Here is a 17253-nt window from a genome sequence, read left to right on the forward strand (position 1 = left end):
CTTTCTCAGGAGCTCGGCCGCGCTCTCCTGGTAGGCGGCTGGGAAGCGCTGGCCTGTGGACAGACGGGGCCTTCGTGCAAACCTGACGCTCTGCTCCCAGCCTGGGTGAGGAGCCGAGGGTCCTGCCGATAGCAGGCGCCCATGTCTCCTTGCGACCGCCAGGACCGAGTCTTGGCCTTCCCGCTGTCCCAGAGCGGGCGCGGGAGCCTCAGCATCTGCTGGGACACGGGGGCTGGGCCACCCAGGAGTCTGAGGCCGACGGTCGGGGGGCCGGAGAACACGTGGTCCCAGCGAGGTGATGCAGGGGCCGCCTGGGGACGGGCTCTGAGGATCCCCGGACCAGAGAGCTTCGCAGGTTCCGCCCGGCGGCCAGGGAAGAGGGTGGAGGGTGGGCCTGGTCATACCTCCCAACCTCGAGACGGGGCAGGAACCACCTGGGGAGTCTAAGGGAAGAGTCCATTACAGCAAAAGAGGACTCGGCAATAACCAGGCACGGACTCAATCACAACGCAGAATTATAATGACTCAATCTGGAGGTAATTACAAAGCATGAGAGAGCCAGACCAAGAGCACGTCCTGCGAGGACTCCTTGTGTGTGAAGCTCCAGACGATACGTCAACCCCGGGCAGGGCTGAGTTGTCCTCACTTCTCGGGAAAGAGCCTCTGTGAGCGCAGAGGGTGCGGCCATGGCCCCAGACGGGACACAATTCAGGGGACACGGGACCACGGAAAGCAGGGCCACCCCCGGCAGACAAAAGAGCCAGGAAGCAGGGGTGCGGGGGGCCCGCCTGCGCGGAGCAGCGGTGGGAGTAAGTCAGGCCGCGCACCTGTGTCCTAAAGTGCATCGTCGGACGGAACCCCCCAGACGCAGGCTGGAGCCTTCCAGGGGCTCACGTCCCAGACGTCCCGACAGGCTCCTTACACATCCCTGCTATCATTCTGGGGGTTACAGGTATAGTTCGAGTGGGCAGAGACAGGACCCTGACAGTGAAATGCCAGGGACAGCCTGGCTCTGTCATCGCCCGCAAACTGAATCCGAGATCCAAGCGGTGCTGGGCCAGTGGCAGCCGGAGGGCAGACTCACCTAACAACAGAGACGCATCCAGAAACCGCGGGCTGCTGACGGACCTGTCACTAAATCACTCGCCCCTTCTGACGGCATCTCCCTGCCGTGTAACCCGCAAGTACCTGAGTGCTGAACCATCAGCAACTTTTCCCCGAAACAGAATCAGAAGCAGGGGGACAGCCTGGCTGTGGGGGGCCCGACTCCCCTTGCTCAGGACAGGGGGTGGGGGTTACTAGCCGCTGGCATCTTGGTCTGAGTGATAAACAGAGCGCAGAGCACGCCTGACCGCCAGGCACAAACTGCCGCAGTCCCGTCCAGGAGAGGGTCTGCTTCCAGCATCCCAGAGTCCCGCTCAGGGGTGATGCCTGCCATCTCCACACTCTCGCTGGAGGCCAGGCAGCCTGACACGCCCCCGTGCCCAGGCCTCTGCCCCAGGATGGACAGGGCCCGGCAGCTGAGCGGGAACCAGACACAGAAGAGCCAACTCCACTCGGGACCCATGGCCCACACGTGGGTGAGTCGCAGATGGTCCTCTTCAAGCTCAGCCTTTAGAACAGTAACAAGACCAGCCCTCCCCAGCCCCCACTACGGCACAAAAGCCAGGAAAACATGCTGGCTCCGCTGGGTGGGCACCTTCAGACCCGAGACCACGTGCGGTGCTGCTGAGGCCCAGGCAGAAACTGCACCTGCTCATCACTGGAATTCGCTCCTCAGGGGAGAGGCGGCCTCTGGACAGCCAGGGTAAGACTGCCTTCAGGGTAAGACTGCCTTTTAGGGGGCTTCCCAGGTGGCTCAGAGGTGAAGAATTCGCCTGCCGATGCAGGAGACACAGGAGACTCGGGTTCCATCCCCGGTCTGGAAAGATGCCACGTGCCGCAGAGCAACTAAGCCCGCGCTCCACAACCTCCGAGCCTCCACGGCCCGGGAGGCCCGGGAGCCTCCTTCGCGGCCCCTCCTGAGGCCCGTGCACTCTAGAGCCCGTGTCCCCGGCAAGAGAAGCCGCTGCAAGGAGAAGCCCACGCACCGCAGCTCGGAGCTGGAGAAGACTCCTGAGAGTCCCTTGGACAGCGAGGAGATCCAACCAGCCCATCCTAAAGGAAATCAACACTGAATAGTCATTGAAGGACTGACGCTGAAGCTCCTATACTCTGGCCACCTGATGCAAAGAGCTGACTCAGTGGGAAAGACCCTGATGCTGGGAAAGAGTGAGGGCAGGAGGAGAAGGGGACGACAGAGGATGAGATGGCTGGATGGCATCACCGACTCGATGGACAGGAGTTTGAGCCAACTCAGGGAGATGGTGAAGGACAGGGAAGCCTGGCGTGCTGCGGTCCATGGGGTCGCAAAAAGACGAGACTGAGGGACTGAACAACAACTGTAACTAGAGAGAAGGCCCGCACAGCGCAGCTGAAACAAATAAATAATTAAAAAAAAAAAAACCACCCTTTTAGGGAAACTGCAATTCTTTATAGTCTTTAGAAGAGCTTACGTTACTTTCCAGCCCGAGGTGTGCAAGCATCGCCAGGTGACGGACATAGGTGTGCTCAAGTTGGGTGAAAATACTACAAACTCAACGCTCAAGTGGAAGGCAGAACGGACCTTTGTACCCATGGCCCAAATGAGCTCAATGAGAGGCAGACTCAAAGTCAAGGTTTCTCAGACGCTCACGGGAAGTGGCCGTGGGGGCAGGGAGGGGGAAGCACCCAGCTGGGAAGGGCTGGGCCGGCCCCCACGCCCGTTCCCACCGCTCTCTGCCCTGTCCTGCCATCACACGGGCGAGGGAGACCAGCGCGCCCCGACTCCAGGGCCCGCGGAGGAGGGGAAGCCTCGCGGCCAGAACCGTGACGCGCTGGGCCAGCGCCTCTGCCCAGCGAAGCCTCAGTCGCCGCAGCGGAGAGCCTGGAGGCCGCACCTGGGGGCAGACGCGCAGGGTATAAACCAGGCCTTCGGAGCTGGGCCGGCAGCAAGCACAGATGCAGCGGCCACAGACAGCGGGCAAGACCCCCGGAACGCACCTCGGCCTCTCGGAACCCCGGTTTTCTCTTCCAAAACAAGGGGAAAACGGCCGCCACGTGGGGAGGCCTGCGTGTCCGCGGGCTCGCTCACCCCCTGCCCGACAGCTCCCAGCAGCCTGCTCTGCGGGCCCAGCCTGGGCGGGCGGGCCGGCGCTGGCGGTGGCAGTGAGCGCAGGCGACCGAGTCCCCAGAGTTTATAAGTATCCGCCGGGAAGCCACGGACCAACAGGAAGTTTATCCTCAAACACTGCATGGCGGCCACTAAAACGCACCCAAAACCGGAGAAATTTAACAGGAGCTACAGAAACAAACACGGGACTAAGGAGCCACCACCGACTGCCTAGAACTCAGAAAAATCACGTTCATTGAGAGGCCCGGTGACGACGAGGGTGGAGAAAGCCTCACGCTCCCAGAGTGGTTTGCATCGAGACCCTCGGAGGCGTCAGGACCGTTCACCCCATGAATCTCTGAAGGGACTCGGTGCAGACAAGGCTTTAAGCACAAAAATCTCACATCACAGCGTCATTACACTGCAAGTCCACCCCACCACCTTTAAGTAGACGATAATATATCCACAGGGCTGGATATTACGCGACCATTTAAACAATGGCTATAAAGACTAGGAACTAATACAGAAAAAAAGGAAAAAAAAACCGTTATGACGGGACAATATAACAGATGCAGAGAGCAGAATCATGTGCAATATGCGACTGCGTCGTTTACAGAACTGCTGAGAATAAAGACGGGAGAAACACCAGCGTGCTTCCACAGCCGCTCTGCACGTCGAGTGGGAGACTCTCGAGGGGGAGTTTTCTCTTCTCTAATGCTTCTGCACACACTCTCATGGTGAAATAAAAGAATACAGAATTTCAGAAAACAATCAGTTTAGGAAGGAGGCCTGTTGGGAATTTAATCACCATCCGCAGGTTTATTTACAGCAATGCAACTGGTACCAGCAAGGGTGCCCGGATGCTCCGTGAACCCAGCTCAGGCCTGTACTCCGATCGGCGGGCCTCTACGACCCCAGCGGTTAAGTACAAGAAGGTCTGCGAGGAGCCAGGTTAACGGCTGGGAATCCTGATGCTCACGCGGTGAGAAGAAGCCAACAGCTGGCCTAGGACACTGTCCTGAGATGGCAAACCCTGGGCCCCCAGAGTCCTGGAAGGAGGCAATCCTTGCCAGCAATGCCGAGTCATCTCCCCGCGGCCCCAGGCAGACCGCTGCCTCCTCCTCGCAGTCATTAACTAAAGGTCACAGGAAATTGGACTGGAAATCTGGAGAACACTCCCCACCCTTGGGACACGTCGGACCAAGCTCCAGAACGCAAATCTGTGGCCTAACTTTTACTTTTTGAATTTCTTCCAGAGGATGTAAAAATCAAGGCAAGAGCAATGCTAGACCCTAAAAGAAGAGTCTGTAAACCTGGGGCACAGTGGTCAGGGGCTCCGTATCTTGACTGCCATAAAACGAGGGGGCAGACATCTCTGTGAGATAATCTCATTTCCTTTGGACAAGCTGGGGTTCCCTGGTGGCTCAGACGGTAAAGAATCAACCTGCAATGCAGGAGACCCAGGTTCAATCCCTGAGTCGGGAAGATCCCCTGGAGAAGGGAATGGCAACCCACTCCAGGATTCTTGCCTGGGAAATGCCATGGCTAGGAGAGCCTGGAGGGCTACAGTCCATGGAGTCGCAAAGAGCCGGATACGACTGAGAGTCATGTCTTCTTCTTGGACAAGTCGAGAAAAGTTGCAGGATTAAAAAAAAAAAAATCAGTACAGAAAACTCATGTGCATTTCTGTACACTTGACAACAAATTATCAGGAAGAGAAATTAAGAAAACAATCCCATTTACAATTGCATCAAAAATAAAATACTTGGGGATAAATTTAATCAAGGAAGGGAAAAATCTGTGCACTGAAAACTGAAAGACACTGATAAATGAAGCTGAAGAAGACAGAAAGAAACAGAGACACTTCTCATCCGTGGACTGAAAGGATGAGTGCGGGGCAAACGACCCTCTTACCCAAAGTAGTCTACAGATTCAAGGCCTTCCCTATCAAAATTCCAAAGGCATTTTTCACAGAAGTAGAAAAACAAACCTAGAATTTGTACGGAACCACAAAAGACCCCAAATAGCTAAAGCAATCTTGAGCTGGCCGACACTCTAATGCCACTTAGGAAAAAAGGAACACGAGCCAGAAAATGCACTTTCATCTTCTATCTTTCAGGAAACCTGCAGGCGCTGACCCTCCTGGCTGCCCCCACCTCCACCGGCAGGTCCCCCGGGGGCGGGGGGGCTGTTCCACTCATGGGGAGGGCGGTGTCACTCCACAGATGCTGGGAGAAGCCACTTACATGTCATCACGTGCACGGTGGGACCTCAGCCGAGTGCATACCCCAGAGTGTCTCGGGGGTCGGGGACCCCAGGCACACAGGAGGCGCACCCACTCCTGTGATCTGGGAGGAAGTCAAGCAGCTCTGACAGAAAGGGCCCCCTCCCACGGCCCAGGCTCTCTGGGAGCTGGACGGGCCACCGCAAGCCCCACGGCAGCCGGCACCCCGCACCCCGCTGTGTAGGCACAGGGCGTGCCCGGGCTCGTCGGGCCACTTCTGGGTGGTCTGTGCTGTTTAATCACCTGCTTCCCTCCCTGTGACTAAGGCCCCTCATTCACGGCTGTGCCGCGCCAAGTTCACGGCCTGGGACGGAGTAGGTGCTAATCCGTCATCTTTTGTCGACACGCGTCCCAGGAGGAGGCTCAGCTTCCCCGTGAGGGATTAAGGACTTGCGGAAACCTGTGAGGGCCCAGGTAACAAACACCCCGGTTTAGGGGAGGGTAATCGCCCGGTTGCCATCCGATGATTACTATGTATTTTCATTGCCAAAAGATGCAATACAATTTCACGGTTACTTGGGCCTGTAAAATAGAAATACCCCCAATTTTTAAGATATGAAAAGGTTTATGACCAGGGTACTGTCAGTTCAACAATGAGTCCGTGGTACAAGTGAGTCAATTCATGATGAAATTTAATTTCAGGAAAATTAACTCAATAAAGATGCCACAATTGCGCTTAAAGTTTTAATACCTATTAGGAGTTGTAGCGAAGTGGTGCAGGGCCACAGATGCCGCAGATCCATTTTCGGCTCCTCAAAACGCGACTGACTTAATACCTAATATATTCGTAATGGGGACAGTACTACAGAGAACTTCGTGCTTAATGAGGGGGGGCCAGGATCTCAGCCTAACCCATCACAAGTGAAGAGCGTTTGCAATTCACGGGATATTAAGCTTTGTCTCCTGCGATGTTGCCGAGACTTATCTGATAGCACCAGGCTGCCGGCCATTTTAACAACCCCCCCAAATAAACACTTTATGTCCCAGTAAATATTAGTGGCTAGCAATTCTGTGGCTAACAAGTGCCTAGAAAAGCAAAACCAAAGAGGAGAATCTGGGTGTTGTCTATTGACCAGTCATGGTTTCTGAAGCCAACACGATTAGAACATACTCACTGCAAACAAGAGCAAAGTCAAAACCCAGAGCTTCAGAGCCCAAAACAGCACAGGTCCCGGGCAGGCGTGAAGCACACGGGCAGCATCGGGAACACAGCTCTGGGCTGCTGCTCTCCGTGACCTGGGAGAAAGCAGCTTGGCGCCCGGGGCTGGCAGGGCAGCAGGCTAAGGTCTCCACCCAGAGGACAAATGCAGCATCCAGGCCAAGGGCGTGCTTGACGGGGAGGCGGGGCGAGACTGTTCCAGGCTGCTCAGAGCCCGAGGGTCCCCACCCCAGCTTCACGGGGTGCCTGCACTGCAAAGAAGCCCGTAGCCTGGGGCCCCCTTTCCCAGCCTCTGCAGGCATCTCCCCATCTAAGCCCGTGAAGAGCTGACGTCCAGGGCAGGAAGAACCCTACCTCCCGGAGTTAAGAATAAAACCCAGCCTCTGCGAGGATCCCACCCCGAGTCCACCCAGGGCACCTGCTCGCCGCAAGCGGGGCAGAAAGGCCGTGTGGAAGCCCCGGAGCAGCCTCAGCAAACATCTTCAAATAAATGGAAAGATGCCAGAATAAGCAACGCCACTCTCGAGGGGACAAAGGCGGTTTGTTCCAGAAAACTCAATCTCCTGAAGAAATGAATTTCATCAAAATCGGTGGAGAGGAGGAAATTTCAGAGTACATCGAATCTGTCAGTGACTTTTTAAAATCTTTATCATAAGTAACTGGAAACACAGATGACGGGTGAGTCCTGAGCAGGAGTATTTCCGGCAGACGCGGCTGGAGCTCCCCCAGAGTCAGAGCTTCCCCGCCACACCCACCCCCAAACGCAGACAGCACCGCTGCATGGCGGGATGGAGCACAGATACAGACAGAGCCCAGGTACAGACGGAACCCCGGTAGAGAGGGAGCCCAGGTACAGACGGAGCCCCGGTACAGAGGGGGCCCAGGTACAGACGGAGCCCCGGTACAGACGGAGCCCCAGGTACAGAGGGGGCCCAGGTACAGACGGGGCCCCGGTACAGAGGGAGCCCAGGTACAGAGGGGGCCCAGGTACAGAGGGGGCCCCGGTACAGAGGGGGCCCAGGTACAGACGGGGCCCAGGTACAGACGGGGCCCAGGTACAGAGGGAGCCCAGGTACAGAGGGAGCCCCGGTACAGAGGGGGCCCAGGTACAGAGGGGGCCCAGGTACAGACGGGGCCCAGGTACAGACGGGGCCCAGGTACAGAGGGGGCCCAGGTACAGAGGGGGCCCCGGTACAGAGGGGGCCCAGGTACAGACGGGGCCCAGGTACAGACGGGGCCCAGGTACAGAGGGAGCCCAGGTACAGAGGGAGCCCCGGTACAGAGGGGGCCCAGGTACAGAGGGGGCCCAGGTACAGAGGGAGCCCAGGTACAGACGGGGCCCCGGTACAGACGGAGCCCCGGTACAGACGGGGCCCAGGTACAGACGGATCCCAGGTACAGAGGGAGCCCCGGTACAGAGGGAGCCCAGGTACAGACGGAGCCCCGGTACAGAGGGGGCCCAGGTACAGACGGGGCCCAGGTACAGACGGAGCCCAGGTACAGACGGGGCCCAGGTACAGACGGAGCCCCGGTACAGAGGGAGCCCCGGTACAGAGGGGGCCCAGGTACAGACGGAGCCCCAATACAGAGGGAGCCCCGGTACAGACGGAGCCCCGGTACAGACGGAGCCAGTACAGAGGGGCCCAGGTACAGTGAGGGGCCCAGGTACAGACGGAGCCCCGGTACAGACGGGGCCCCAATACAGAGGGAGCCCCGGTACAGAGGGGGCCCAGGTACAGACGGGGCCCAGGTACAGACGGGGCCCAGGTACAGACGGAGCCCCGGTACAGACGGGGCCCAGGTACAGACGGAGCCCCGGTACAGACGGGGCCCAGGTACAGAGGGAGCCCAGGTACAGAGGGAGCCCAGGTACAGACGGAGCCCCGGTACAGACGGAGCCCCAATACAGAGGGAGCCCCGGTACAGAGGGGGCCCAGGTACAGAGGGAGCCCAGGTACAGAGGGAGCCCCGGTACAGAGGGAGCCCCGGTACAGAGGGGGCCGGGTACAGACGGATGACAGAAAGCTCTTCTCCTGGTCTCAGCTGATCAGGTGACAAGAAATGGACTTCCAAAAGACCATGTTTCAGAGGAGACAGGCTCCTAAGGCAAAATCAAGTGCAGCAAACAGACCCAGAGCAGAATGTGTCAGGACGTGAGGGGCAGAGGACACGTGTGAGCCCCTTCTGAGGGGGGACACAGGCCGGCCCCTGCAGGAAGGGAGGACATGGGGCCCGGCCCCTCATGGGGACTCACACAGCCAGCACTGGAGGGGAGGATGTGACCAGCACTGGGGAGGAGGACATGGCCGGCCCCCGGGGGAGTAGGACACGGGGCTGGCCCCCGGAGGAACTCACACGGCCAGCACTGGGGAGGAGGACACAGGCCCGGCCCTCGTGGGGACTCACACGGCCAGCACTGGGGAGGAGGACACGGGCCCGGCCCTCGTGGGGACTCAGTGGCCGGCAGTGGGGGAGGAGGACACAGGGCCTGGCCCTCGTGGGGACTCAGTGGCCGGCCCTGGGGGAGGAGGACACGGGGCCGGCCCTCGTGGGGACTCACACGGCCAGCACTGGGGAGGAGGACACGGGGCCCGCCCTCGTGGGCATTCAGTGGCCGGCCCTAGGGGAGGAGGACACAGGGCCTGGCCCTCGTGGGCACACACACGGCCGGCCCTGGGGAGAGGAGGACACGGGCCCGGCCCTCGTGGGCACTCAGTGGCCGGCCCTGGGGGAGGAGGACACAGGGCCTGGCCCTCGTGGGCACACACACGGCCGGCCCTGGGGGGAGGAAGACACGGGCCCGGCCCTCGTGAGCACTCAGTGGCCGGCCCTGGGGGAGACGCCCTGCGGCCTCACCTGGTAGGTGTCCCAGAGACGCACGGTGCAGTGCAGGGGCAGCTCCCGCATCAGCAGGTTGTTCATCCAGCGGAAGGCGAACTGCAGGTACCTCACCTCGTGCTGGTCCAGGTGCCGGTGCACTTGCGCTGCGGAGACAGACAGGCCCGCGGGGTCAGCAGAGCCCAGGCGTCTGCCGGCCTCCGCCGCACCCCTCCCCTGAGGCCCCGGGCCCGCCGGAAACCCCCTCCACCCGCCCGAGTGAACCCCCCAGAGCAAGGACAGACAGGGCTCTTCTGGTCCGAGGGCGGCGCCTCCTCCCGCAGGAGAGCGGCAAGCAGCCGGCGTGCTGAGCCTGTGCCCCGTCAGCGGGCCCCGCACCGCACCCCCAGAAGGGGAGCAGGGCCAGCCCGACCCGGCGGGTGCGCGCGCCGGTGCGAGAGGACGGTGGACACGCAGGGACGCGTGGCGAGCAGTAGGCGGCAGAGGGCAGGGCCAGGCCCCGCGGGCACTCAGGACCTCCACCGCCAGGACAGTCGGGGCTCGCGGGGTTTTATAATCGGGAAGTCAGGGCCGACTCCCAGGTGACTGATCAGGGGTTGTGGCACCCTGGGCGTTGGCTCACGTCCTCTCTTCCCACACAGCAAGGCGGTGGCTCGCCGGCCAAGGAGCCATCGAAGGCCCCCTGGGGTCCCCCCAGACCTCAGTGCTCACAGAGCAGGACCCAGTCTGAGCCCAGCGACTCACACGGAGCCAGGCCTGGTGCGTGGCGAGTGCCCGGCATGTGTGTGGATGGAGCGGAGCTGGGCTGGAGCCGGACGTGGCTCAGAGGCAGGGGCGGGGCAAGGGCCACGGATGAGCTGCCCGGGCCCCCCAGCCAGGCCCACTTGCCTGCGGGGCCACTGGCCTCATCGACTGAAGCAAAAGGGGAGCATTTAGCAGCGGGGAAAACAAACAACTCCAATAAGTGCCTGGGAAGCACGCGACACTTTTCTAATGCAAATAGGCGAGCAAACAGATCTGGAAGATTAAACACAGGCTTCTGAAACACCCGGCACTGAAGGAGCCCAACCCAACAGTCAGAATGGTCCCTTTCTCTCCTCCGCAGCTCCGCCTGCGTCCGACACCAGGCGCCGGGGAGGCCGCCCCGTCTCAGGCTCAGCTGGAGAAGCTCATCCCAGCCAGGGCGCCAGGACCGACAGCCCACTCCTGCCCACGGCATGCTCGTCTGGGCCCGTGTGAGGGCAGGGATGGGGCCCGCCCAGGGTGCACGCAGCGGCACAGACTCAGGACTGTCCCTCGCTGCATCCTGAATGGGGCCCACAGACCTGCCCGGTGCTTCCCGGTGCCAGCACCCTGGGCACAGCCAGGGCATCTCCAGAATGAGGCCCACGGCGTCAACTCCACAAGGACGTGGGCCGAGGTTCCTCATGGATCAGCTCTTTCTAGGACGGAACGGGGGCCTCCACGACCCCAACACCTGTGACACTGAAGTCGCAGAGAAGGCAAGGTCGGCACCCTGCCCTCTAGGAGCTCAGAGGTCAGAAAGAGAAACGCAGCTCCGAGCCCCGGGTCGTCTATTTCATCGGAAGGGGCCTGGGCTTCTCTTCTGCCAGATGCAGCCCCGCACTCTGGAAAGAAAAGAAGTGGGCAGCCCCGCGACCACCCAGTAGGGACACAAGCTTCAGCCCCGAGGCTCTGTAGGACTTCGGGGCGGGGGGGGGGTCCTCAGGGAGCGCCTGCCTAGCAGCCCGCCCCACCCCAGGCCAGGCCATTCTGGCTGACTCGGGACCAAAGGAGCAGCCATGCCAAGACAGCGGCGGGCGCTCTGTGATCACGTGGAGGTGGCCGCTCCTCACTGAAGACCTACTTTCTTTGAGAGCAATGATGAAGACGGATACAGTAGGCCGGGCACTGCCCCCCTCCCCTGCACCCCCCAAGCCCCCAACGCACACAGTGAACATCCAGGGAGGCTGCCTCCTGCTCTGAATGTGCTGAAAAACGGATGCCTAAGCTCGAGCCGTTACTTCACTTACATACATTGGCGCCAGTGTATATGCTGGAGTCTGTTTTCCTGTTTTATAACTTACATATGCTCTGTCGCCGGTAAAGGTAATTTGCCTAGTGATAACTCTGGACTCGAAATTTCCATGTCACTGGAAATAAGAGGGGTCCTGCAAGGAGGGAGCAGGCAGGCGTGATGACCGTCATGGCTCAGGCCCTCCCGCAGCAGGCCAGGCACTCACAGGACGCTGCTCCCGGCACCCGAGGCGGGGGCGTCTGCAGGCCGGGAGCACTGCCCAGATGGCCAGTCTCCCTCGGTAAAAACAAACCACACAGACGCACTGTGTCCCAAGAGTCACGCCAAGAGGGAACACGCCATGTGTCCCAGGGACTGGGCACAGATGCACACGGTTCACGCGGGTCCAAACACTGAGGAGGCTCACCTTCCCAGCAATGGACCTAACAGCTCACACGCACAAACCCGACAAAGAAAACCGCTCACAGGGCTTCCCCCCGCCACCCGCCCCGTCCACCCGCAAGGCCGAGCGCAGATTTAACATCACGCTTCTGCTGGGCGAGGCCCAGGGAGGCTTTGATTTGGGGGCAGAGAGCAGATTTCAATTCTCTAATCAGTTAAAAAGATAAAAAACAAAAACAAGAGCTGCTGACAGTGAACATGGGCCTCTCTGCGGCTGGAGGCCCCCTTCCGGGCTCCCCCAGCCTCCTCTTCGCTGGGCCTGCTGCACAGAAAGAGTGACCGGCTAGAAGACAGCAGGGCCCACGGAGAGGCAGGGCCCAGCCACCCCAGAACCCCCGGCCACAGGCGGGGGGGGCAGCAGGAAGGCACGCGTCGGGCCAACCCAGCAGCTGCAGGCTCCCAGCCGCACGCAGACCTGCTGTGACCACCCCCAGGGGCCACCAGGAGGACAGAGGGCCCGCTGGGAGGGGGCCGGGGGGCGGGCAGGCAGGGAGGCAGCGCAGGGCCCAGGAGCCACGACCCCACTCCCCAGGCACACAGCGCCCCCGCAGCAAACACCTCACCAGCCCCGCATCGGGCGGGGAGCGGGCCTGAGTCTGGGCCTCTGGCCTGGGTGCTCCCGTACGGAAATGAAAGCCTGGCCGGACGGGAGGAGAGACTTCCGGTTACAGCGTCGGGAGGGCAGGGCTCAGACCCCCGGTCAGCTTCTGGAACGTTCTCCCAGCAGGGAGGACTGCACTGTTCCCTGAGTGGTGACGGGGCGTGACTGCAGGTGGAGCTGGGAGCTCGGACCAGCCGGGGAACCCACCCGCAGGCGGGCTCACGAGGACCACAGCCCAGATCCACCCCAGGGCCACCTCCACAGAAACAGCAGGCGCCTCCTCTGCCTCCTTGAGAGGGTTTACTGGGGGGGCGGGAGGACTCTGCCCCCACCCACCCACCGTGAGGCTGCCGCTCCCATCCTGACTTCCCAAGGATGCGGGTTCTTTATGGGGAGGGAGGTAAAGACACTCATTCTCTCCAGCCACTCATAACCACCTACAAAAACGGCCTCGGGAATCATCTCGAGACCGGCGCTGATGGCCCACACTCAGAACCAAGACGAGTCTTTCTTCTTAAGGTCGAGGGGAACTGCTCTATCGCTCTATCTGGAAGTCTCCACTTAGAAGTTAATTAACTGGTCTCCGTTTGGCGATAAACCTGGAGCGTCGGTCTCGGGTGGAGCGTCGCAAAGATGTCATCATTAAAGGGCAAAGAAGCTAAATCGCCGAGCGGGACCTCAGGCACTCACCTCTCATCACCCATCGGGGTGGTCCTCATCGCTTCCCGAGTGAACACGCCCCCAACCTGAGCAGCCGATGGTGGTCCCAGCATGGCCTGCGGAGCTGGAACCGAGGCCGGGGCGTGTCTCTCTAGCACCAGCACCCATCCGCCTCAAGGCCTTCGAGGGACAGCCCACCCCCCTCCTTCCTGGGGCTGCCAAGTGGGCTGGGTATTGGTGGCCAGGCCGTCTGAGGGCCTCCCTCTAAATGGAGAGTCTTTTACGATCCGGTCTAAGCGCAGGCCTGGAAGGAAGAACTCCCGGAACAACTGTTAATGTTCCATGTCCTCGCTCAGGACAGAATGTCCTCGCCAGTCAAAGCCAAAGGATGCTGCGGCTCTGGGCCTTAAAAGGCCCCTCGAGTCCTGCCGGGGAGTTGAATGTGGTCCCACCTGCCGGCCGCCAGCCCCAAAGCCCTCCCAGGACTCAGCCAGCCCCAACACGGGAGGAGAGCTGGCTCCTGACTGTAGGAAAATAAATCTCTCTCTACTGGCTCAGGTGGGACATCTGAAAACAAGCTTCAATTGGGAGGAAAACACAAAGGGCTAGAGAGGCACGGAGGCCCAGAGAGGACGGAGGAGAGGGAACAGAGCCGGGGAAGGCGGGTGCCCAGGTGGCAGCCCAGCCCGGCTCGCCCCAACAACACCCTGGCCCTGGAGAGAGCAGGAGGGGCAGCAGGCCTGAGCCCGAGGGCCTGGGACCACAGAGGGAGCCTCTGGGACTGCGCTCCTGCAATCAAGGCAGGCGGGGGCAGGGGCCGAGGGCAGGGGGCAGGGATCAGAAGGCAGGGGGAGGAGGGCAGGGAGCAGGGTTACAGGGATGCTGAGCCTCTGACCCTTCACGGCAGGCTGGCCCAGGCCCTCCCACACAGCGGAGCCGAGTCCTCCCGAGCACTCAGGCGGGCATCGCCCCTCCCTGAGTATCTGACGCCCCTGGGGGTGCCGGGAAATGCATCTGAGTGGTGGTCCCTGGGGTCAAGGCTCTGGCACAGACAGCACGCCGCCTCCACAGCAGCACCAGGGCAGGGAGCGGGAGGAGCCAGCCGGTCCGAGAGGCCTCGGGCCCCAGGGTGGAAGGCCCCGCTCGGCCAGTGGTGGGAGGGTTGGGGAGCAGGGGGTTCACGGTGAGGCGGGACACTTCTCAGGGAGGGTCGGCCCTCTCCCAGCAGCCAGGGCCCGCCGCTGCCTGCCCTGGACATGCAGCGCTGCTCTGTCCTCTCTACGGACGGTGCACCGGCTCAGATCACGAGCTTTCCCACCTGTCCGGCCACCCGTCCTGCGGCCTAACGGTCAAGAGGGTGGGGATGGGGGAGTCTCGGCAAACGACAGGCCTCCGAGGAAACCCACGCGGTGCCATGAACGTCCAGAGACTAGAATAACCAACCCGGAACTGCTCTAACCCCACGCCCACCAGGCTCCCTATTAACGGGGAGCTTCGCCTTCAAACTGAAGAGAAGCAATGAGGCCCCAGACGCCGGGGATGCCCTCCTGAACCGGAAGCGCAGCAAACACCCTCCTGGTAATTCAGCGGCCGGTACCAAGCTTGCGGGCACGCTGGGCGCCGTGCTGGAGGCCGGGACGTGGGGACGCGGGCCCCTGCAGGGAGCCAGGGGAAGGGACATCTGCTCTGCCCTGCCCCCGTCCGTCCTCACAGGCAGCAGAAGGCATAGGGTGCCGGCAGGGGGCCCGCGAGGAAGGCGGAGGCCTGGCGGTGGGTACTTCCCACGGCGCGGCCACAGGCCGCCCGCCGCCCCCCAGGGAAACGTGGGGCGGGGCGGGGCACACACGACTCTGCGCCAGGACCCACGGGCCCCCGCGGGGCCGGAAGACGGCTGGGTGGGCTCTCCAGTGTCCGGCACCAGAGCTGGATGCCACACGGAGACCATCCTGTCTGCGGGGGACAGAGCGGGCAGGGCTCCCGTCACGGAGAAGGTGAATGCGCCGCGTCCCGGAGGGGCTGTGAAATGCCAGCGCAACGCCGTAGAGAAAGAACTGAAGGTGGGGCAGGCACTTAATAAGGCTGCAGGCGCTTAATAGACACTAGCCGCCATTACTATGATGATGATGACGATGATGATTAGCAGCAGCAGCAACCAAGTTATCAGTGATGGAGGCTGAACTAGAACCTAGGCGTTTATACATTATTTTTTAGACTACAGGAAACTTCCTTACTTTTTTTTTTTTGGACTGACTAATAGATGGCATCACGACTCAATGGGCATGAGTTTGAGTAAACTCCGGGAGTTGGTGATGGACAGGGAGGCCTGGCCTGCTGCAGTCTATGGGGTCACAAAGAGTCAGACACGACTGAGCGACTGGGCTGAACTGAATAGATCCCTCTTCCCCAAAATGCAACCACACAGCCATGTGGGTTTTCGGCTGACGGCACGTTAAGCCGACTGGACACCTCCTAGGGGAGTGAGAGCCCGTGGCCACCTGGCGTCCGCTGGCCCCAGGCAGGCACAGCACAGAGCCGCTGGGACGATCAGGATGCTGGCCACGGGGACCAAGCCCCGGCCTGGGACAGGGAGACGGCTGGGGAGCGGCGCGGAGGCGCGGCGGCACTCACACGCCTTCCTGGGCCCAGCGTCCGTGCCCATCGCTGCGACCCCAGGGTCCACACCGCCAGGGAGACGTGGCCGCCATCCCCCACGCTCACACCAGCCAGGCCGGGGCCTACTGCTTCCAGCAGGGGAGCGGAGCGTGCACTGCTCACTGCCGCTCACTGAATATTCCACAGGCTGGGGTCGCTGCGACAACTGATTTATCCTCTGCTCTCCGAAGGCTCACCTTGTAGCGGTAATAAAAATATTTTCACTTGGGTGGTAATAAAGCTGAATCTAGTTTACTAGCTGTAACTGAATTCTATCTTGAAAGAATAAGTCAATTTTAACCTTACAATGTAGTTGAGACAGCTTTCAGAGAAATTTCATTAAAATCGCATTTAACCTAAATTTAAAAACACAGGGAAAGGGAAAATGCTCACGCAGATTAAGGCTTTAACACAAGAAGGCAGGACTATTCTCCATCAATGCATATGGGCGTTTTTCCCCCCTAAGGGTGAAAGTGTAATTGCTAATAATGATGGCAGGCAGCGTCCCCCTTGGAGCCCCCGGCCTGCCAGGCAGTATCAGCCGCACTAACAGGCACCCTGGGCTGGACCAAGGAGCCTGCCGAGGGAGGCTTCCTGCCAGGTCCCACACGCTGGGCCAAGCAGATTCCCCAGACTAACCCCCAACCATGGAGGGCTAGCCCGCCCGCCGTTACCTGCCCGCTCTGCAGTGGGTAAGATTAAAGTGATGACGACATGATACGGGCACAGAGCTGGCTGAGTTCACGACGTGCCCAGCGCTGTTCTAAGCTTCTCACCTGCACGGCTCTCCCAGGGAACTATACTCACCACCCAAACCCACCGCCAGGCAGCAGAGCAGGAATCTGAACCCTCCGGATCCCGCCCTGCGCTAAGAGGTGGCTGGTCCAGGACGAGCCAGAGACGTTCAGCAAGAAGGATTTCCGAGGAGCCCAAGGCAGGCCCCAGGTCCATTCCTCCTCGGACCCTTAAGCAGCCCACCGTGTCCACTCATGGAGCGGCAGCCCCGTCAGCAGGACAGAAATTCAGCACCTCCCTTCCCTCCTCCCCCCGCAGCGCGAGGTCGACCCGTCCCTCAGGTTCCCAGCAGCTCACGTGCCCCCAGCTTGTCACAGCTCTTTAGCTCCCAGGACAATGGCCCCCAAGGAAGGGGTTTCCATGGCCTCCCAAGAAGGACAAGCGTCTGCTCCCGCGGGGCACAGGGGCACCTGGGCGGGTGGCCTGCCCACCACACACAGGCCTGCACGCCTGCCTCCACCCCACCCAGCCGCGGCCTCTGCTTCCTGCAGCTTCGGAGCAGGTGAGCGCGCTGAGAGCCTCCAAAGTGCAGGCAGATGGGCGGCCTTTTTGCAGACCAGCCCAGCACACAGGCCGACACAAGGTGTGGAGCCAG

General features: G+C 60.9%; 1 protein-coding gene across 2 annotated transcripts in view; it reads right to left on the reverse strand.

The window, feature by feature from the left end:
- TBC1D22A (TBC1 domain family member 22A) overlaps window positions 1-17253 on the reverse strand; it is a 259325-nt gene that overhangs the window by 54754 nt on the left and 187318 nt on the right. For both annotated transcript variants that reach the window (XM_043439879.1, XM_043439878.1), the window contains one exon: window positions 9490-9617. In XM_043439879.1, coding sequence (XP_043295814.1) covers window positions 9490-9617 — 128 coding nt within the window. The remainder of the gene's footprint in view (window positions 1-9489; window positions 9618-17253) is intronic.

This window comes from Cervus canadensis, chromosome 21 (assembly GCF_019320065.1).
Source record: "Cervus canadensis isolate Bull #8, Minnesota chromosome 21, ASM1932006v1, whole genome shotgun sequence".
NCBI lineage: Eukaryota > Metazoa > Chordata > Mammalia > Artiodactyla > Cervidae > Cervus > Cervus canadensis.